Genomic DNA, 23,880 nt, shown 5'->3' on the forward strand with positions numbered 1-23,880 from the left:
GATCTTCTACCATCACCTATTGTTGTCTGAAAAAATGGAATCGGGGTACAGTGTTTCGTTGTGGGATCAACAGGAGTTGAAAAACTTGGGGATATTAACGTCGAGTGTCTTCGAAGATTTCTTGATCTTCTACCATGATCTATTGTTATCTGGAAAAATGGAATCTGGGTACAGTGTTTCGTTGTGGGATCAACAGGAGCTAAGAAACTTGGGGATATTAACGTCAAGTGTCTTCGAAGATTTCTTGATCTTCTACCATGATCTATCGTTATCTGGAAAAATGGAATCTGGGTACAGTGTTTCGTTAAAGGTTTCCTGGGTAACTTATGAAATTATACCGCCAATTGGATCGATTATGGCAGATTACGAGACATTTATACTCCACAAGTTTGTTTTAAATGATTGGAAGCTACGACAAGCTTGTAACGAGTTGCAAGTATTCGAACGATCTTCTGATAGCTCCCAACAGCGGATATTTCATAGGTTACGATCTAACAGTATCGTACGACACGTGTATACTTTTGTTCGAAGTATTCAACGATCGAGATTATGTTGACTATAATTGCACAAAGCGTAATAAATAGTGCAACTAGCAGCAAGGCCACACTTAAGATCATTCTGCTTCTTAGCATTCCCCGTTCGTCATAATTCACGAGAATGTACAGAGTAATCGGAATAAGTGTCGTCAAAGTAGATATGCCTATAGCTCCGACCAGACCGGTGAATAACTCGAGTTTGGGAATCGATGCTGCCAGCAAACCTGAAATTATTTTCTTCGATTAATTCTTTTCTGTGCGATTCGTTGTACTGGATTTTCCTTAAACTGAATTAGTCGTTCAAAGTCATTTCCAGTTCTCTTCAGTTTCGAACGATACCCATTCCAACCAATTCTTCGAACATACACGCGTCACTGAACGCGTGCACTTAATAATAAGTAATTGTTCCGTATAAAAAATAAAAAAAAACACACAGGAAATATATAACAAAAAGGGAAAGAGGAAGAACTTTCCACGATTACCTCGCTAATCGGTACCTAAGAAAGAATCAATCAAAAGCTCGAAATTCGAGCTATCCAACCGTTCCTTATTAGAGCGATGAATACTCGCGCCAAGAGTTTCGTTACGCCAAGTTACGAGGAAACTGGGCTATCTATACTAAATTTTGCGAAAGTAGATTCCGGAACTTTCGTAATATCTGAGTTCGTGATGGACTGCAATCGGATCGATTGATCGATTTCGCGAAGTTGCCCGCTCGAGAGGGAAGAGATTCAATCCGTTGCAGCCGATCAAACTTCCCCGAGTTTACCTTAAAAATATGAAAAGGAGAAAGGGCCGAAGGGAAAGGAGACGTATCTCCTCGCGAAGTGAAATCGTCGTTCGCGCGGTACTGTCGGCCACGTGAACGTGTTTTAAAAAGTGAAATTTTTGTACACGTAGCGAGGCTGACGCTGAAACGAACGATCAGGTCCCATTGGTACAGGCTTCCTTTGCAAATATTCTCCTCCAGTGCCGGAAATACGTACTCGTTCGTTAGTATCGTGATCGGCATGTAGCACTGCAGTCCGTACGTGAAATATATCGCCAAAGCTTGCATTATCAGCGCCACCAGAGTTGCTCTGACAAAATAAATCGATTCGTTGTACAATGGATTCGACTACAGACGATACACCGAGAAGAATGTGATTTTATACAAAAGAAGAAACATGAGAAATGTACTAAGAAACTTTTCGTTCGAACTTTCCATTTCGAAAATATTGCTTTCGAATGTAGATGTCGAAAATCATTTAGGAGCAAAAATACTATTTGCTTAGAATGAACTCAATTACTCTTGCAATGTAAGGACAAATTTTGTTTTGTAATACTTTTATCTCTGTACTGTGATAAATAGATTTTCGACTCATTCTTTTATACAGAACTGCATCCTTCCCAGTTGTACCTTCTGTCGCAAGACCTTTTTTTATAATATACTCAATTCCGACAATTGAAGCGCAAGAACATATCATTACACATCGTTTGTGTGATGGTTTCTAATAAAGTTTCCCAATGTTTCGGAACCCCATTTCAAGTAACCGGTAACACCAACGAGAACGTGTAGCAATGTTACAAATATCATACCCCAGTTCAGTACTCCATTACATTTTGTGTAATTCCAAGGTTTCTGCATGTCGTGTTCTATCGCTAGTATCTGTGAAATAAATACGAATACATTACAAGCAAAACATTTATAATTCTGAAACCCCACGAATGAAAAGTATCAAATAATCACAATATGCAATATGTCTAAAAAGTATTCAAACTTATTTTGTTCCAAAGTTATTAGTGCAGTTATTTCATTGCGATAATTTCATCGCCAGTGCTGTAATTACCCAAGATACGGTAAATTTATTTAAATTTCGTTTTGTTCGTCTATATTGAAAATTTCACAAACGACAAACCTAGTATTTAATATTAAAACCAAGTGCAACGCTAAATTAACACGTTTACTATTGTCAGTCCCATTGGACGTACGAATTAATAAAGAATACATCTTAAGTGTACATTCGAAATACAATCTATAGTATACTTTACGTTGCGTGTGTAGTTGAAAAGCGTAATCTTTGTTCCGTTTTCTTTTTTTTTTAAGAATTATACAAACTGATACTTACGACTCCTGGAGATGCCATACTGAAGAAGACCGTTCCGATAAATTTCGGATACAAACCGACACGTGGATTAACCCAGACCCAAGTATCGCCGATTCCATCCTTCAACGCGTACACAATACCGATCAGTGCCGCAGAGAAAAGTAACGCGTTTCCGGTGACGGAGATACCCGCCATATCGCGCAGGTGTTTCAGCATGTTCATTAGAAAGAAAAGAGGGAAGAGCATCAAAGCGTAGTATCCTTGATCGATCACCTTCCCAGTATCGATACATTCCTGAATGATTCCAGATATGCACACTACGTACACTGCACCGACTCCCATGTAACAGGTTAATATCACCACGTCAACGATAAACCTGAATCGTTCGAGCAAGCAAAATTATGATAATTTGCCACGTAATCTTAAAATGTAAGATATATATATATATATATATATATATATATTTTTTTAAGCGATTCTATTGTGTAACGAAAAAGATAAACTTAACGTGGACAATTGTAATCTAAGTCTACTGATTCGTATATTATAATATCTACATATTAGGAAGTATATACAATGATAAGTTTAGCATGACTATTTTTAAGTCGTCCTTCAGCTATCCCCTGAATAATATTACAACATTTTCAACCGTGAAATTCGAATCACACCTCTGAACTTTTCAAAAACTAATGGTTTCGTTTCCCTGTAAATGTTTTGAACGGTAGAAGAAAAAGTTTTTTACACAATTGATATCAGTCCTATATGATTTAAAGTTTGCTGAAATAATTGTATTAAAATTTACGAACGTTGCTACACGCGCAGAAACCCAAGGTTTTTGTACACCGGTTGTCAAACTGGCGACAACCACTTCGTCGTAAGTTAGAATTGGTTTCTTCAGGTTACGGCACATCGCATAATGAATTTTCAGGAGAATTTGAAGGGATCCCGTAATTAGTAAGCCCATCAGAATCGTGCCAATTATTCCAGTGCACAGACCAACGTTGGAGTATGCGTTTGGTATTGCGAACAGCCCTGTTCCCACTACACTCTTCACCAAAGTCGCTAGGGATCCAAAGTCACTGAACAATGCAAATGGAGAAATTAGCAAAACACGTGTCTCTAGCAGCCTTTCTCTGAAAAGTGAGTAAACAGTTATACGAGACTGGTTTCTCAGGGTGACGATGCTCGTAAGGATCGTAAGGGATTTCGGTTTCCTCGTCGCTTCCGTTTCCTCTCAGTTCAGGCCTAAATACGTACACGGAATGATTACGAAAGAAACGTCTAAAATTGTCAAAAAAAAAAAAGAAACACAAGAGAAGAAATGAATCGCAGAAAAATTAATCTTCTGTAACAGATATTCCGTACCATCGACTTACATAATCGTTCTAACAGGTTCCCGGTTAAATGTACGTCGTGTAACAGATATAACCTCGAATAGAACCAATTTGTACAATTCTCCAAAAGATAGTTGAACACGTCACACCTCCTCGACAAAACCTACAAAAAGCTTACGTACGACCCGAAATTCAGCTTTAGAGATTAGTCGAAATCTATCCGACACCGACTCGCGTCCAAAGTCTCGAAACACCCAAGAATCTACACAGTGGCAACCGATCTGTAACGTTTCTTTGAGAATAGCAACGGTTCGAAGTTGTCCAACAGCGCGAAGAAAAACAGAAATCGATTATTCGCGAGCAAACGAGCATAGAGAGGCGAGGGGGGTTCGGTAGGGCAGAATTTCGCGGTCCCGTCGTTGGGACACGCGCTCGCCCAGAAAACCTCCTTACCGTTGAAGAAAAAGATCCTCGGTCGAGCCACCACGAAGAACGATGCAACGCCCGCGAAACTGTCGATGCAACCGCGCGTAACGTTTCCAGGCGATTCGTTGCACCGGCCGTGCTTTTTCTCACGGACGACTACAACCGATTACTGGTACATTAACATGAATTTCTCGCGCAACTAATTTCCAGCGAGCGGGGACAGAGAGGCGCGGAGAAGGATAACGTCGATGGATATACGCGGACCGATTCCCCGCTCGGTGGCGGTATTGTGATCCTCTCGCTCGGCTGGACCGAGCTGACCGACTTAGCGGGAACGCGAGTTCAGTTACGGAGATTTTCCCGGGGGATTTAACGCCTCGCGGCTCCTCACGGATTGGATAAAAGGGATCATCGGCGTGAGCTTTAACCGTGGATCGCGGTTAAGGCCGACGACAAACCGCTTTCTTTTCACTGGCTCCTGACAGGATCAGCCGAGACTCTTTGCGTCAGCAGATTGCGAGATCCTCTTTCGGGTGTGCCCTTACCCCGTGCCACGCTCGCCTCCGGGTCAACCCAATATTGACTTTTCATCAAATTTATCGCCAACAATGTCGAAACGTTCCTGTTTCGTACGGATTCGAGCAAGTGTCCGTACGAGGCTGGACAAATAGTTGCTCCTACCCTGTGTCAACAACCGAAACCTTGACGGTTGTTTAATCATTTAATACGGGTACCCCGAGTTTCTTGATTCCTTTTCACGTCACAATTTTCGGAGATTTTGACCTCGTCGAGTAACTTTTCTTTCTCGATTGGTCCCAGAAATGACTATTTCCGAACATTGTTCTTTATCGTCGTCCTGTACGTGTACGACAAGATCTGGTTCGAGTAGAACAACTCGATTAAAAGTTCTTATTTCCATCACTAGTGTTCCTCGTGTAAATATCGAATCGATTATTATTTTACTCGATCGAGTAACTTTTCTTGCCCGATCGGTCCCCAGGAATGGCCATTTTCGAACATTGTTCTTTATCGTGGTGATCGGTACACGTGTACGAGAAGGTCTGGGTTAGGTAGTGCCACGCACAGAGGGACGATAACGTCGGGGTGACGTCCTGCGGTGCTAGACTGTGACCAAATCCACGGTGCCCATGCAGTGTTTACACTCGAGATGATGCCTCCTAATGCTAATACGCGGCCCTGCCGGTGCAACGTAGCCCTCGGATTTCTGGTTTCTTAATGCTCAATCGCAATCCAATGAAAAGTGTATGAATGGCAAGCGATTATCAAGTCGAGCGGGCGCCCTCAATGTGTCCGCCGAGGCGTCCGTGGTAACCCCGCTGCGTTAACCGACGTCGAATCCGGACCAAATGGTACGAATTCTCCTTTCTCTTTCTCTTTCCTCTCTACCGGGACCCACCTTTCGCTCGCTTTTCACCTCGTCGCGACGCGTTTCTTTCTCTTTCTTTTTTTTCTTTTTCTTTCTTTTTTTCATTCGACGGATCGACCGATCGCCCTGCCCCAGAACCGGCTCGTGGAACGAATTCGCGGGAGCACGTGGTCCTCTTTCCGGCTCACTCGTCGATCATAATCGGGTCAAAGAGCAACGAGTGCCCGAGTAATTACCGTTGTTGGTAAACGTAAGCGCGATCGACGCAACGCTCCCGTCTTCCCCGGCCAGGGAAGCCTCCGAGTAACTACCGGATCACGGAAGAACTCGAACGCGATTGGAAGCCATCCGAGGAAACGTTCATCGGTTTAAGTTCAAGGCGAGGACTTTCGTGGTTTTAACAGCTCGACGAGCCGCGATTCGATCGGAGATCCAAGAAGATGCTGGCCGATCTTGGTCACACTTTTTCCTCTGATCTATCTTTTTCGAAGCGTATCTTAAGTATAGATTTCTTTTAGGCTCGTCGTCTCGCACTTGACTGTCTCGGTCATCGAATGTACCCAAACGGTTAATAATACCGTCAATAGCATCAAAATGTTGTTCTCCACCTTAGTGGGATCACGATTAGAGTACTATGGGTTAGTTTGGACAATGTACTTTTTTTGTATTACATTTAGAAAGTGTTACGCGACTATTGACACGAATTTGTCTCTACCGATCGCCATCTGTGTAACACAACGATCCATCGACGAGTAAACAAATAAAGAATACACTCAAGCAAATATATTTTCAATAATAAGAAAACCTTCCTTTCGCGAGACGATCGAGGAAAGAATAGGACCCATCGAGGTAACATGACATCGGACCCCGAAACGATTCCGATCCTCGAAACGTCGTTGTTCAACGAATTATCCCGGCGCAGTTTTATGCAGTTTTCCGCACGGTCGGTGGTGGTGCAAAACCGGTCTACGCAGGAATAGATTTTTGGCGCGAGGCGTTTATCGGGAATCGAGGTTCGCGGAGATGGAAATGAAAACGGAAATGGCGCAACAGCGGGCGTAAAACCGTCGGTTAAACGGCGGGACCGTTCGAAAAATCGTTCCAATTTCTTGCTACTGACGTTTTTGCGGGCAACGAGCCTCCAGGGGCAACATGTTCAGCGGCCACGAAGAGCACGGCAACCCCGGGGCTCGATGCCGTTCCACCGAGCGATTCTGTTTGCCGACACGGTCGCTCGTTCGCTCGTTCGCTCGCTCGCTCTATGGCTCGCGCGCATGCGTGCTCTCCCGGGCGCCCGGGCGCCCGCGCTCTCTCGTTGCCCGCTGAAGGATCGTTTTTCGGAGTCACTGACTCGAATCGCGTTCTTCTGGTCAATTCCGACGTCCTGGAGGGTACTTGGAAATTTTGCACGCGCCACTGTAAAAATCGAGCCGATTCATCGTGAGCCGATCGGAGTCTCGAACGAGGGGATGAAAGGAATTCAGATGATAACCAAGCTGCCCCCTTTCTTCTCGGCTGGCTACCCGCCGGCTCGTGACAGATTTTCTTCTCACTGTGGAATAATTGATCAGTGATTCAAATGCTCGCCTCGGCAGGTGTTAAGCGTGTTTGGGAATTTTCTACATTCGAGGAATTACCCAGCGAAGAAAATTTTCTGCCCTATTGGGATCTAATCCGTACTTATCGGTGAAAAATAAAGGCCACAGGAGTCGACTCGTGCCTTGTCTATTGGGTTGTTCGATAAGTTTTGTCGGGTTTTTTTTTCATTGGAAAAAATATACCGCGACACTTGAACTTTGAAGAACTGTGAATGTACGAACGAGTTACATTCCTAAACTATTAACATCAATGGTAAAACTGTGAAATAGTGAATAACGAGTACTCGAACGTAGCAATGGTGAAATGGTAAATGTACAATCTAATTCGACGCCATCGGGCAGGATTAAAAGTCGTGAACTATGTCAGATGTTCCAGGTTATTCTTCTGTCGAATTACACACAGAAACTGATCGTGGACACCCGTTGGGCTCACGTTCCGGAATAATTTAATGACACAACCCTCTAACGCTCCGTTTCTCCGCCTCTTGTCGCCGCGAGCCGAATTTCGTTAAACGCTTAACAATTAAACAAGAAATCAACGTACCGTTGACCCTCGAAACGACAATCACGAAATTGAACGTTGCACCGATGCCTCGTATAGTTTGCCGTTTGTCTGAAAAATTGTTCATCTTCCAGCGACGTATCGTTATTAACAATTACATCGGAATAAGCCGGGGCGAGTTCCGGTTTACCTTCGCTTTGTATTTTTAATCTCTACCAACGGTTCACATGGTTTGCAAAAAGCAAAAGACGAACAAAATAAATTAAACGATGGGAGTTCAAACGGTATAGAAAATTTAATTTAAACATTTTACAATGGAACTTTGGGGCAACTTTTAATTCTATTTTATATTTTTAACTAGATAAAGTTGTATTCTGTGCCACGATGAAACGAAACTGAGAATTAAATAAACAAAGGGATGTTTTCATTCTTTTGGAGAGAATTTTGTTTTTGAAAATAATTCATCTCTACCACAAAATTAATGTATCATTGTTTAAAAACCAATAGTGTTTGTTATTAAACATGACACTTTAAAATATAATTTATTTAAATGATATATCTATTATTCTACCTTATTGAAAGCCATCTATTCGTGTGGCATTAAATAACTCGCAGTGTTCTATTCGTTAAAATCATTAATGAATTTGATAATAAATCAAATAAATACAATTTTATCAAGAATACTTACGACTACTTTACGATTAATCGACTGTTAATATTTGATAAGAATAAATTAAAGGTTGAAACGTTTATAACGAATCAAACTATGCTTGTTTGAACTATATTTGTCATAGTAATTGTTTTTAAAACGACAGGCGACGTATATACGTATATATAACGTAATCGGATGAACGTTTCAACCTTTAATTTATTGCATTTCCATTAATTAATATTAACAGTCGATCGACCGTGAGCTGTATATTTTAAATACTAACCGATACATTATCATTCATCTCGAAAAGATCGGTACGTTTATAAAAAATAAATTATTCTTTAATATTTCCAATCGTTCTACTCGACAAATTCGTTTGCTACATTTTTCTACAAAATAAGGACAACGCATTTTCGACATCGATAATATATTCCTTACTCGATATTTCGTTAAAATTAAAGTGCCAGTGTGCGTCAATTCGAAGACGTACACAATCGATGACACGTACAGTGAAATACATTTCGAAGTACAGCTATCCATGAATTTCAAGGTTCTGATACTTCAAAAGACAACTCCCAGTACAAAATACATTACGAATAACTACCGCTATCCATAAATCTGAAGGTTACGTTATTTCTAAGATAATTGTAGTTATCGACGAAACTCAGAGCGAAATCCACGACGCACCGAGCTTTCGAAGATAACCGAAACCGAATTAAACGGCGAAGTGAACGCGGGAATCGAAGTTCGGTGAAAAGATGGTTGAACACCGACTTCTCTCGATCGTTTCTCTCGTCCCATCAAAATGTCGTTCACCGAATTCAGCCGTGACGGCGCGTTTTGTCTCGCGGAGGCTTTGACAGAGAGCGTCAGACCCGCGGGAATTACGAGTATACAAGCGGAAACGAAAAAATAAAAAAAAAAAGAAGGGGGAAAAAAAAAGGAACAAAAAAAAATGGGCGGAGAGTAAAGAGGCAGAGAAACACAGGGACTGCGGTGGCGTTGGAACCATAAGAGTGTGAAAATGTTTTGCAATTTCGAAATCAGGCGTGCCTGCCAGTTTGCGCCAAAGCGCGTTACCGGAAACTGGCAACCAGTGGGCTGCGGGCGGCAGCGACTCTCGCCGCAAAAGCGGATTGCGGTTCCGCCGGGTAACACGCATTAAAAACGCCTCACGCACACGCAGGCTTGTGTCTGCCAAACGACCACCCACTCTTTCTCTCTCTCTCTCTCTCTCTCTCTCTCTCTCTCTCTCTCTCTCTCTCTCTCTCTCTCTTTCTCTCTCTCTTTCTCTCTCTATGTATATATATATATATATATTTCTCTCTACCGCCCCTCCCATATCTCTATCCATCTGTCTCTCTGTTTCAATTCTTTCCTCCTTTTTCCACCCTTTTAAGGAGAAAAACGGGAGCTCCACCTACCTCTCGTTCCACCCCTCGAGTAAAGTAATTTTTACGAGCTGCAAATGCAGCTCATTCGGGCACAATCTACCGGAAAAAACAATACGAATAGGATTAACGTTACCGCATAATCCTGTTGTACAGAGCGTTTCCGTTAAAATTTACCCGTACGCTTTCAGATGCGCATTATTCGTATGGACATATCGAACCGCAGCCGCGGATAGATCTGCTCCGACGAAGGCAACGCTCCGCGATTCTGTTTCATTTACATATATTCGTTCACTTTTTTTATTCAACGTCCGCGTTACGCAAGTATCGAGGCGGATGTACGCGAGCACGAAACAGGACTAAATGGCAAACCAGCGGTCGCAACGCGAATAAATGAATAAACGTTGTATAATGAAACTTTTACTGTGTATTAAGCTTTACGTGAATAAATCTATCCATAAATACTACTGCTATCCATACGTGAATAAATCTATCCATAAATACTACTGCTATTCATATGTGAATAAATCTATCCCTAAATACCACTGCTATCCATACCTGAATAAATCTATGCATAAATACTACTGCTATCCATACGTGAATAAATCTATCCATAAATACTACTGCTATCCATACGGGAATAAATCTATCCATAAATACTACTGCTATTCATACGGGAATAAATCTATCCATACATACCACTGCTATCCATATGTGAATAAATCTATCCCTAAATACCACTGCTATCCATACGTGAATAAATCTATCCCTAAATACTACTGCTGTCCATACGTGAATAAATTTATCCATAAATACCACTGCTATCCATACGTGAATAAATCTATCCGTAAATCTCAAGGTTGAAAATAAAGTCGAAAAAGGCGAGTAGCTACAAACGTATCGTGTACGAAGCGTTAAAGTGTAGTAAATTCCACTTAATCCCTGGCGAAAAACTGACCATCGAGTGTAGACGGGGAGAAACTTTCCTCCCCGAGCATACAAATGAAAGTATTCGCGAAGCGAACCATAAGGACGGATCTGAAGATGTTGTCGGCGAGATGAAAGGATCATCCCTCTGTGCGAGATCGTCGTCAAAGGGACACGCGTGTCTGGTCCCCTGCTGTGATTTTCACTCGACTGCTCGTCGCCATCGTCTCGCCTTGGTCCCCGAGCCGATGTGTCGCGTGCTATTGCCGTTCCTCGCCCGGTTAATAATACGTGTCTTCGTCTTTCTACCTTACTACCGCGCGACTATCTTTATAGTTTATGCACAAAGAAAGTTCCTCCCCTTTAAACACCCTCTTTAACGAGTCCACACTGGAATTTGGCATTGAACTCCTCTGCAACCCTTCCGGTTGCCACTTTTTACGTCCACTTTGAATGCCTCGACTCGATGTTATCAATTTCCATATTACCGGAATTATGAAAGTTTAACCCTCGTGGACTCATAACTGAGGACTTTTAGTGGGCACAGGATACATACCTTAATACACATTTAAAGACACGTTTTCTTTCCTTTGCAATTTTGTACGTTTCCAAAGTTAAAAGTTTCCAAAACACGTAATATCTCGTTTCTACATAACAATCAACGTATTAATCTAAGAAATATATGATAACAATATTTTTAAAAAACTCCACGTCCGTGTTAGTGCAAAAAAAATTGTCCCTGATTAAGGATAAAGTTACACTGTCCACGAAGAGTGTACAAATGGCGAACTGTTAAAGAGAAAATAAATTATTACCAGTTTCGCGTTAAAATCGAAGGAATCCCTAACGATGGACCGATTCGCAATCGGTGAACGTCTAAAAAAAGAAAAAGAGAAAGAGCGGGGGTAAAAAATATCGAATACTTACGATCGCGCGTGAAAAGAGGTCGTTATTGGCGGCGATCGTTGTTAGAAACGTATTCGCGACGCGTACCCACGATCGGGTGGTCATGTCGATAATATCGGCAAGTGGAGCGGAAGATATAGCAAGAGAAAAGCACCGAACAAAAAATCGGTGCGCCGTGACGTCGTGGCAGGGTGTCTCGTGCAAGTTTTCGTGATGCCCCCCACGGGGGGGCGAGCCTCAACGGGGGCGCCGTTTCTCGAGCCTGTAATTTGAAATCTTCTCAGGAAGGACCGGGCCTCGGGGACCGTAGAGGGGTCCAAGGAGGATGGAAAAAAAAATAACTGGCACCCCTCGCGGCCGCAGCGCCTCCCCCCTTATTCTTCGGCGACAATGCAGCAAACTCCCGAGAAATTCACCCTACAATCAGCCCGCGAAGTCAAACGTTCTCAGGAACGTGCAATGGAAAAGGGCGTTTCGCAGACGGTGCCGGCAATCGAGTCGTTATTAACCCTGGATGGCTCCTTACGAATACTTCGGTGTTCTCTTAGCACCGATTTAATAGGTTCTTCGATGATAAGTTTTATCGAAAGGCGAAACTTATTGAACAAGCTGGTAACTCGTTGCACCGGAGAGTGCAACTAATGCACTGGAATTCTTCCGATTCTTTTAATTTACGAGGGAAAATTGGAAATAGAATTCTAGGCAGAAAGAATGGGTTTTAACAGTAACTAAAACGAAATAAGCGACAACTGCAATATATCGGGTTGTTCCTCGAGTTATTTCGTTTTTTTTTGGTAAAAATAAAACACGATTTTTTTAGAGCGTGTAAACACTTTGTATAAATTATATATTCTCCATTTTGGAAAACGAAATGACTTTCCTAACAACCCGATAGAAATACACGAGGTCAGTGGTCACCTCGGAAGTTCCTCCGGTGTTCAGAATTGCGACAACTTCGTCCCACCCTTCGTCCTCGACTCGACGCCGAAACTTGGACGAAAATTCTCGCCGGTCTTATCATTGTTCAGCCGTTGTACTCGATCTCTCGTTCCACCGTCTTCGAATTTCATCCAGCTCGCGAACTATAATTCGCGTATTCGTGAAATTCTGAACGAGCGCGATAATGTTCTCACCTTCGATCGGAATTTCACGCTATCGGCTGGAATAGGTTGCGCGAGTTCGTGCGCGATTGGACAGAGAGTTTTTGCCGGTCGGGCGATTTATTTGCAGCGGACAGTGGCATCGATCGATCGCCAGCAAATATACGCACAGTGACGGTAGTCGTGTAGTAAACCTCGTTATCGCATTATCTCGGACACCGGAGACCTGCACGGGGGAAATCTATTCTATGGGGAACTTGCATTTCACGTAGGGGCCCGGAGCGATCGGCTCTATTATACCAACCGAGCGTATCGCTTCGTGTATCTACGTGCTCTGCAGCCCTGGCACCGATAACATTGACGTACCGATAATTTTGTAATATCGTCCGTTGCATATGTGTACGCACGTTGCTACCGCGATACGGGTGTTGGTTTTATATTTATGCGCCAAGTTTCCGAAATGTCGTGTCGTTTGCATTCGTTCGCCAACCGCCACGGGGAGATTGAAATTTTCCGAGTGTCTTTTTAGTTAATAACCCGTTGATCTTTTGCACGAAAGCCCAGTATTTTTACAAAGATGTGGCATTGATTAAAATAATTTAAAAATTAAATGTAAGTACATGTGCGTGTACCCCTGAATTATGTAAGATTATTTCTAGTCGTTTCGTCTTTATCGCTTCTCTCAATTTACAATACGCACAATAACGAAACGTAAAATGAGAAAAAATATAATTACAAACACCGAATGTGATCGTGTTATTTTTGAAACTCCCTACACTTTCAAAAGTATCTTCACAGGTAGTTACAAATCGTGGGGAACAAAAACTAGCGGGGAGATGTAATAGTGCACAGAAACAGCGAATAAACTGACGAAGGAGGTTACCCTGACCGCAAGGAACGAAATGGCGGGAGAAGAGCACTCGATTACTTTGACGATTGCTCGGTCCAGCAGAAAGGAAAAGTGGCCGAATTCGAGTAATACCGGGAGCATCGTGTGACGATTCATCGTCGAGTGTCGAGGATCCGATAAGGCGGCTTTTAAAGTCCTTTAAAAAGCAATACATCGTCGAGGCGACGGAGGGCGAAAGAGAGGGAGCTCTCAATAAATATCCCATGGATCCTGCCGGCACGTGACTCGCTTATCCTACGATCTTAAATACTTGGCTGCGCGTGTCGGTCATCCCGATCATCGCATTAACTCGCACAAATGATCGTATGTTATAGCCGTCCCTGCGACCTACAGATTTCGAATAGTGCAATATTTACAATATCAGCAGCGAACAGAGAAACACCGTGTCGTTTGCGCCGCATTGAACGCGATCGAAAAACTTTCAAGCTCGGGATCTTCGAGACGCGTGCAACTGCGTTCGATGCAATTGTGCATGTGCAATATACGCGTAAGAGTTATACTTCTTGATAGAGAGAACGCGCATTAGTTTGCCTGCTTTATCTACTTGTCGAATGTTTTTCTTACTCGAGTGTAAATATAACGGATGTGTTAATATAATAGCAAATAAGACAAGAAATAATATAGGAGGTGCAGTTAAAATGCTACTACCGAAACCTAACGTTTATTAAAATTTAATCCGGAACTTTAGAATGTACATATTAATTTTTGGAAAATCTTGAATTCAAGATTGTCACATTTATTTGTGGAGAGTTCTTATAACTTTAGAAAAATCGGAAATTCTTTCTCGATAGTATCGAGCCGTGTGTTTACCACTTCTTAATATTATCGACACAATATTACTGCTTCGATAATATTAATCGTGCGTGCACGATACAAGTGCAATCTTCTTGGAAGCGACTGCGTGGCAATCTTATCGCACGAAATCATCGTGAAATTGTACGTAAGTACAGAAATACACGAATAATCGTTTCTTTTGCGGTGGAAGCTCATTGTTCGAGTCGAACGAGAGAACATCGCGGTTAAAGGGCAAGATACGAAGTGCAAAACCGCGGCACGCAACGACAGTTTTCGAAGATCCCTAGGGAACACGGTGCCACGTTTCAGACAAGCTACGCGAACGGCCGTGTTATGGGGTTGTCAAAGCAGAGACAGAATGACATCTCTATTATCACGAGCCGACCATAAAGAAAGACAGACGGCCGTGCGAGCAAGAGAAAGAGAAACGAAGGGAAGAGGCAAGAGGTTCCACGTAGAAACGCGTGCCACCGAGATAGCGGATCTCCCCGATGATAATCCTCCTTGGTGGCACCGTGGAGCACATATGGTCGAACCCCATGACTGTTAAACAGATCCATGTTGGCAGCCTCTGTTGTAAGGCTTTATCTCGGAAGATGTTACTGATAATTTTCGTTTCTTCAAATATTCGAACCACGATTCAACAACAGCTGTTTAATGTTTCGAGCATTGTTCGATACTTCGATGTGCTCGCAACAACAGCACGTTTCTTCGAACCCGTTAGCGTTAACGAACTCTCCATTATTATAGTAACGAATGTAGATACGATTTATCATTCCCGAAATGGTATTTTTCTCGTTTCGTTCGATACCGTGTCTGTAATTTATCGAAAGATTCGCGATGGAAACGATTCGAATCAACGAGGAGGGTTTAGATGTGCAAAACACGAAAGAGAGCAGTGATTGTTAGCCTCGATACGTCGGACGTGAACGAGGAGCGCTCCAAGTGGGAGAAGGAGAGAACGTAGCCGGGAAGCTGGCCGCAGCTTCCGGTTCGCTGCCACATAATTTCGTTACTTTGCACGAAATTGGATTAAGGGGTTCGTTAAGGGCGCATTAGCGCACGTTAGCACGTTATACGATGACCCTGGACTGAATTACATTGTGGCGTTTGGTCAACTCTCAATGGGCCACGTCGAGTGACCCCGCTGCGTTCCGGAAATACCGTAGATTTCAAACGTTTCCCTACTTTTCGGTCTCACCTTCAATGTCGCCCTCGACAGTGGTTCACGAGACAAGGTACTTACCAATACTTTCTCAAAGCTGCGGACCGACACTTGGATAGAATCATTGTAAATTCGTTCCCCCTTCCTTTCACGTTTTCTTTGTCAGTCCCTCGTTGAAATAGCCAAGCATCAGTTCGGTACAAACATTGCGAGAATTTATCTTGGTTTGTTGGTTATCAGCGTTCTTATAAATTCACCGATAAATGTATTTTACGCTCGAGATTCCTCTACGAGCACGAAATAGCCGGAATTCCCACAGCGAGCGATAATCGGCACAAAAGAGGAAACCTTTGAGGAAGAAATGCGACACATCGTCGTAGGGAAACGGAAGGGCAACGTCTTCGTTAAGAGATGCCCGCGGGGCAGAGTTAAAACGGTGCGGAATCAAAGGATCGATTAGAATCGAGTCTCGCCGCGGGATTTCTCGGGTAATTCGAAGGGAACTGGTGGTTCTTGTCGCTCACCCTCGTGCCACCCTACGAAAACCAAGAAGAGGGTCGCGTGTGAGGTATAAAGGTAGAGTAGGAGAGGTGAAAAGAGTCACCCTCTTTCTCGCGAAGACTTGCATCCCCGATTTCGATGGAAACACGTCCATCCTCCCTTTTCGACGGAAATTCAATATTTTGGCTATCGAATTTCGACGAAAAGAGAAGAATCTCTGCTCGTTCCTCCACCCCTACCTGCCGTCTCGCTTTTATTTCTCTCCGTCGCTTTTCCAGCAACCACGACGGGGTAGTTTTTAAATTATCCACGATCGATCGTGCCGAATAATCCGTGAAAGCTTACCACGTGTCTCAAATTTCGATCTATTTTACCTCGGAGTGACACCTTCGATAGAAGGTGCCGGGAATTAACCTTGTCTCGTGTCCAGAAGCTACTACTTACATTTTTGCAAATTATTTTTGAAAAAAAATTTTCTCCTTTTATTTTTTTAAAGATTGTACTACTGTTTGACGAGGATGTGTGAAGTTTCACGTAGATCTCTCGACTCGTTTACAATTGTCCAAAGTCGAAGTGTTATTCCATTTTTATACAATGGAAAAAACGACAAAACTTATCGAACAAGCTACTATACACCGTATAAGCGTATCGATAAAATAAATAGAACTCAAGATCGGTATAACCATAGAACCGTTAGTATTAAGTCGTCGAGTAAGCACATATGACGTATTGTATATACATCGAGAGTCCTGAAAGGGTTAAGGACATTGCACGTCGTTAAAAATAACGAGTCGTTCGAATTGTCTCTCGTTACTCAGTGTGTTCCCACGCGAAGTTCGACGAAGATCGGTGGTAGAGTTCCGTGCAGACTCGATCCAGGAATCTCGATTCCAGTACGGTTAATAAAGATCCAAGGAGCCACGGTCCCACGGCAGCGCAAACACGAAGAAAAGATTCGCCCGCTGGGACGAACACCGAGATGGGCGTGGCGGGAAAACATGCAGTCACAATGTTGGTCCAACTACACGACAATTATCACCGGTGGGCTTTATAATTAAGAGACCGAGCACCAACCGACCCCTTTCTCGACGTTTTCAGCACCGTATCTAGCATCTCTTTGATACCCCACTGCGAAGATCCGGTCGATGAACAGCTTCGATGAACGACCGTGCCGATCGCTCAGCAAAGTTCTTCGTCGCGTTTCTTCCCTACGAGAAATCTGGTTACTGTAACTAGTACGCGTTTCCTTTCTATCGACCTCGAGACTACGTGCTGAGACATTGTCCAGTCGCGTTCGCATTGTTCAGAGCGGTTTTTTTTTCCTTTGTCGCTACAATGACGCTACTGTATGGGAATTCGTTCCATCGAGAGAAATATGGAAACTTGGAGAAAATTAATCGTACACTTTGTGTACACTAGGATCAGAGATCTCGTTAAGGAGTATCGATGGGGTATATTTCGATGTACGAGTTTTATTGGTAACTGGTGTCCAGCGTTCTAAATTTACAATAGTTTTTTTAAAGGACTCACGAGTGACGGAACTTTAAAATAATTTGTGAATCTTTTTGTAAACTTTCATACAACGTTTCCGTTCCATCCTAACAAATAGTTGAATCTAATAGATTGTTCGATAAGTTTTCTCGTTCGATAAAAGCAACCTGGTATACTGTGACTAATTCACATGGAGAAAGAAAACAGCGAGAGGCTGAACAACTCCCGTTATCGTGAAGTCAATGTAAATCATAACAAGGATAACACGAAGTATAGAAAGGATGTCAAGGAGCGTCGAGCATTCCATTCTAAACGTCACAGTATATACAACAATATTTAACGTTATTTAACGATGACTACCCGCAAGGGACCAGACTCACCGAGATGCGACGCTACTTTGACAAATATCTACACTCTCGCGATCCGATCTCGAGCGACTCAATGGAGTAGATTAATAAACGATAGTACAGTGAGCTAAAATAAGTACGGTGTATTGGTACGACGTAGCGTCGAAAAAATTGTTTTCTTGCATCGTGGGCTGATCGATTGTGTACGAGTGCGCGTACCGAATCGGATTGTTTCGAACGTCGAAAGTAATATTCGATTCCAAGGGCAGAAGGGTATCAACCTTCTCGAGAGTCCTCGAGACTGCAAGTAATTTCGAGTGATTTCAATTTCAATTTAACCCCTCGAGCCGATTTCGTGAGTTCTCCATTACCCTATTTCGAGGATCGACAGTAGGGACGCAATTATCCGATATCGTTGACGGAATAGAAAGTCTCATTATGAACTCGCTTGTTCGTTCGGCGCATACCATCACGGATGGAATTCGATTCGACCGAACATCTTAAGTGTCCACGGTTGAGGAGTAGATATCGCCATTGATAATATTAGCTTTTGAAACTGATCGTGATATAACGTCGATAAAAGGGAATACATTGTCACGGAACGGTTGCAGATCGTGTAAGTCGATTACAATGAAAAGTATAATCTTAATAATATAAGTTTGTTAAAAAAGTCATGGATTTTTAATTCAGTATGTAGAATATATTACTTTTGTATCGGTATTTAATTTTCAAACTAAGATTCAAAGTTTTAATTAAATGACACATAAAAGTAGAATAATTTTCCAAAGTACTGCGTGAAATTTATAGACAGTAAACTCCCGAAGAAAACAATGGCCATAAAAAAGTCAAATTATTTCAATTATGTGAGAAAACTTTACCGATCGTTGTAATAAATATTCTTACGAGCCTTTCTTACGAGCATCAGAAATAATTTGTACATTTTTTAGTTTTCACAGCATTATTTTTCTCTTTAGCCGAAACCTGAGGAATATTTATAATCTTTATCGGTAGCCAAAATAATTGAACTCCCATACAGCTTCCCAAATCAATGATACCTCGACGAAAAGAAACTCAATAATTCGTACCTCGATATTTTTTCAATATTTCATCCCTGCTGTTCGTCAAACTTTCCAATTACTTTGCAAACGAATCCCAGAACGAATGTGAAAATAAATAGGAAAAAGAATAAAGAAACTAAAATTCTGAAAGACATTGTTGAGACCGCGAAATGAAGAACGTGGCTAACGAAGAAGAAGGAGAAGACGAAGGAGCAGGAGAATAGAGAAGCTCTAAGAGACAGAAGATCCTCCGCTGAATTTTCGGCGATGAAAACTGAGCGGAGGATGAGAAACGACAATAACTTCTCGGCTCGGCGTACAATTTGATTTTATGCAACGCTTGGCACGCCTCTTAGCGCGAGATATCCTTATAACGTTTAACTAGATTGTTATGATTGTTGTCCCCGGCACTGTTTCTCTTGCTCTCTTACCCCTCTCCCCCTTAGCCATCTTCCTCTCTACGTTACGTTTATATATATATAAATGCACACAGCAGAAATAAGCACATAGGTATAAAAGCACACACAGACTGTTGGCAGCGAAATTCTGAGGGAATTGCAACCCCTTCTCCCATCCCCTTTGACCGTACATATTTATATTTATACATAGATCCGTATATACATGCATACGTTCTTGCAGCTGTTATACACAATGATAGTCCTGCATATCTGCGCTTCGTTTCTCTCGCAAAATACTGCCGCATTGCAGCTGCTAATAGAATAACCTGTTAAGCGACGTTAAGTAGAAATCGGGGAAATTTGAAAACAGTGGCAATCCAAACGGTCCGAAAACTGTGTATAACTGTGTTATTTCTGAATTCATTTTTTATCTTCCGTGCTTCTATCGAAAATCTAAAGGAACTGTCGGTAAAATCGATGTACTAGGTTGTTCGATAAATATTTGACGTTTTCTCAATTGTAAAAAAATACTATGACAGTTCAACTTTGAACAACTGCAAATATACGAACGAATCGATCTACACGAAACTTTGCACACGTTCATCAGACGTTAGTACCATCTTTCGAAGAATAAAACAACGAACCTGATAAGTGTTTTAATCCTAAACCTAATTTTCTTCTAAACCTAAATTTCTTATCGAATCGTTTACGATGTTGAATAGTCCAAAGCAGAAATTTTGAGAAATTGAATTTATCGTTTATTTACAATCGTACATTTTTAACGCGAAGCAAATTTTCTAACAAGGACTCTGATATCCGAAGAAGAATCCTCCTCTCTTTGATATTGAAACATCAATTATAAATTCGTAAATTGTGAAGAGAGAAACGGCTCGTAGATTCGCTCGTGAATTTATATCTTCGTACAAAAACAAATATGAAGATAGCCTTGGACATTTTCCAATGGATCGTAAAAAGCGTGGTAGGAATCTTCAAATTCGTTCGCACTGTACATTTTGCTCGTAAGGTTCCTTCAAGAATCCAAGAAAAAGCTCAACGATTTCACGAGCATGAATCTTCGCACCTGAACGGTATTCCCAGTGACGACTACGAAATTCGAAATAAACGAAAAGGCAACGAGTAACAGCAAAGAATATCGTCGAAAAGAGAAAAAGAAGAAGAAGAAGAAGTGGGAGTGGAGAAACTCGAAACATCGAAGGAAAACTGACACGTTTCTACGCGACAAGTGGTATAATCGCGTTCTACGCGAGGATTCGAAAGGCTCGTTAAGCCGCTGGCAAATAAAAAACGTAAATATTCGCAGCTCCGAACCGGATCCTCGAGATGATCTTTCGCTGAATCGAGTGTCCCCGTTAGCGGTACAGGGTGTCCGCAGGGCAGCGTGTAATATTCATATTCTTGGCAGAGTCTGCCAAGAGAAGGTTGGGTAGCGCGCGAAGAGAGGAACGAGAGACAGAGGATGGCAGAAAGGCTGGTGGTGGTTGGCAGAGCGTCGAAGCCAGTGGTGCAGACCAATGGCCCGATGGAGGCAACCCTGGTATTCTAACCCTACAGCCAAGAGGGCTGCTACCTCTGCCGTTGGTGCTGATGCCGCTAGCTACCGCTCCAGGTACTGTCTGCGGCGGTGCCGGGCGTTGGTGCACACATCGACAAAGAATCTTGGTAACAGGAACGAGCGAACGTAGCTAACCGGGAGAGGTTCACGGAGGGAGGGTGTAGGCCCCTGGCGGAGAGCTGGATACCATTCTAGATATTTCTTATCCCAGCGCACGTAACCCTCTAACAAGCTAGCAAAGTTTACCAATAAATTGTATGACGGCGAGCGTCGCCGATGGTACCAAGCCACCGGAATATATCCTACCGTAGGCGCCGCTTCCCGATGTTTCTCCTCGTACCAACACTATCAACGCGCTACGTACGCCTCTTGCGCGGCGCTCGCTTTTGTGTCTTGTCAAAAATATTTCACCGGGAATTCTACACGGAGGTAAAGTAGAACGGGCACGGTTACGCGTTAACGGGGGGAACGCTCCGTGGAACGATTCTTTCGAAATAGTTTGCCGGCCCCCGTAGACGAGAACTTTCCAACCCTGTCTACCGCTCACGGAAGATAACTTTTTAGGGGCGGTTTGTTTCATCAAAAGCTCGTCGAGTATTCTCCGAAGGAGCTTCTACAATGTTCGCGGGAATTTCACTCGGTGTATTCTTTTATGTCGCGTTTCCTTTTCTTTTCTGTCTCTCTATATATCTTTCTCTCTCTCTCTCTCTCTCTCTCTCTTCGTTGTGAAGCGCATCCACGAGTTCAATGTCAATGAGCGCCAAATGTCGAGACACGCTGACAACGAACGGAAAGAGACAGAGAGAAAGGGACCCGGCGATTATATTGAACGGTATTTCGTTGACATAATGCGACACGCGCGAGCACACTTTATAATGGAGTCACGTCACGTCGGTTACACAATCACAATGCTAATCGAACATAATGGCTACCTACTTTCTTGTCGATGGGTCCGAAAAAAAAAGAAAAAGAAATGCCCGCGATATAACGATTCTTTGAAAACGAGAGTCGTTCGATCGCGAATCAACAATGTTCCGAGCCCTCGTCTTAAATGCCTGGTTTATCGTTATCGAAACGATGTTCCGCGGGACCTTATCGCGTGATTTATTTGCCTAACGATGTACCAGGCTGTTTTCGATACGAGGTTAAAGTTTCCTTTACTTCGATCAAACATTTCGCCTGGTGTGTGTCTAATTGTACAATGGATCGTTGAAAAATCACGCAGTGGTGTATCCGAGCTCGTTTTAAGGCGGGAAGCGTCTATTAACAAGTTTCGTCGTTTCTTCCATTGTAAAAGAAATACTGTGACACTTCAATTTTGAACAAACGCCGTATGAAAAACATATCGAGTCTTTTTACCGAAAAATAATATAAGTATACAAATGTACTTTTTATTTTCTTCAAAATTATTTCGTATTTCATCAATGAAACGAGACATTATTATTTTAGAACCAGAGACCAGGAACGTGAAGCAGTGAAAACACAATATACGAACCTACACGTAGTGACCTTTGAAAAATCTAAGGTCAGAACAAACTATAAATACATTTAAAAGTCCAAGATATTTTAGTTCGAACATGTTCCATCGTTAAAATACAAGCCCGTGTACATCTTACCGTTAGTCCACATTATATATTTTAACACAGAGATCGCTGTCAATTGATCAAAATAATTCAACATAAATTCCACGGTGTTAATATTCCATCTCGCAGTTAAATACCCGATCTATTCATTAATTTTGGTTAATTTCTACAATTTCGCACGTTCGGCCATCGCGGCCAAAAGAGTCGATCTTCAAGAGGCGCATAGAAGAATAGGAAAAAGTGACGCGGTGTTCGTGTTACTCGTATCGCAGTCTAGCGGGCACGGGAAGCTGTGTATGAAATAAGAAAGATCAAATTTTCCCGGTTGCAGAAGTAGGGGTAGGTATACGGACAATGAAAGTTTCTCGTTGGTTGCTCGGCTATCGTGCGTTCGCTTTCGAGCGCGAAACAACGTGCTCGAACGGATATATCTTGAATTCCCAACGAAGCGAATCGGCTTAAGTGAAAATCACTGGGCGGTTTGCGACCCCGTAAATATTGTACCGGTGTAGCCACGGGTGGGCAAAGCGAAACGAACGTTTCGGGGTAGGGGGTGGGCTGCGAAACTCTTGGAACGGTTTTTTTTTTTTTTTTTTTTTTTTTTTTTTTTTTTTCTCCTAACCGGTTGCTGTTGCAGCGTTCACGCGTGCCTTCTTGCCCCTTGAAGTGGTCCGTGCGATATGGCAGAAGAATCGATTGCACACGAGGAGACCAAGGAAGAGACGCTTAAACCTCTTCCAACTACCTCGCGTTTCCTGCGCGTTCAAGAAGAGGTTTCTGTCGATCTCTCTTCCGGAAATGAACCGGCCTCTGGTAATTCCGCAATCCTTTTACTGGACAGACCGAATAGCGGAGAACAAAGGAGCCCGTGTTAACTGCTTCGACGGCAACTCCTTCTCTCCTCGATGCCCACTGTTTCGGTAACCGTCGATTCGTTAAGGGGTTTGCCTAGTTTGGAGATGAAAATGTACGATCGTTACTCGTACATTTTTTTAAATATTTCAGTCCCGAGAAAAGATTGTAACGAAATTGAAAAATTAATCGTTATCAACCCTCTGTATACTTTAGATCGTTACTCGTACACTTTTCTCAATGTTTCAGGCCTAAGAGCACCAATGTGAAAAGATTGTAAAGAAATTTTTAAATTAGGAACGTTATCAACCCTCTGTATACTTTAGATCGTTACTCGTACACTTTTCTAAATGTTTCAGGC

General features: G+C 42.6%; 1 protein-coding gene across 1 annotated transcript; it reads right to left on the reverse strand.

Annotated features, from left to right (window-relative positions):
* Nucleotides 1-491: 491 nt before the first annotated feature.
* On the reverse strand, nucleotides 492-2,869 carry LOC143153635 (proton-coupled amino acid transporter-like protein acs). The gene is made up of 4 exons (XM_076325055.1): nucleotides 2,645-2,869; nucleotides 2,006-2,184; nucleotides 1,431-1,615; nucleotides 492-760 (listed from the first exon to the last, which is right to left on the reverse strand). The coding sequence occupies exons 1-4, from the start codon at nucleotides 2,867-2,869 to the stop codon at nucleotides 492-494; spliced, it is 858 nt and encodes a 285-aa protein (XP_076181170.1).
* Between the last annotated feature and the right edge of the window lie 21,011 nt (nucleotides 2,870-23,880).

Source organism: Ptiloglossa arizonensis, chromosome 13 (assembly GCF_051014685.1).
Source record: "Ptiloglossa arizonensis isolate GNS036 chromosome 13, iyPtiAriz1_principal, whole genome shotgun sequence".
Lineage (NCBI taxonomy): Eukaryota > Metazoa > Arthropoda > Insecta > Hymenoptera > Colletidae > Ptiloglossa > Ptiloglossa arizonensis.

Excerpts from the sequence above, each read along its gene's own strand:
- LOC143153635 (XM_076325055.1), bottom strand. The coding sequence starts at position 2,869 with ATGCTCTTCCCTCTTTTCTTTCTAATGAACATGCTGAAACACCTGCGC. Across the intron at positions 2,185-2,644 it reads GTATGGCATCTCCAGGAGTC|ATACTAGCGATAGAACACGA; the intron begins GTAAGTATCAGT and ends TTTATTTCACAG. Across the intron at positions 761-1,430 it reads CAGCGTCAGCCTCGCTACGT|GTTTGCTGGCAGCATCGATT; the intron begins GTACAAAAATTT and ends AAATAATTTCAG.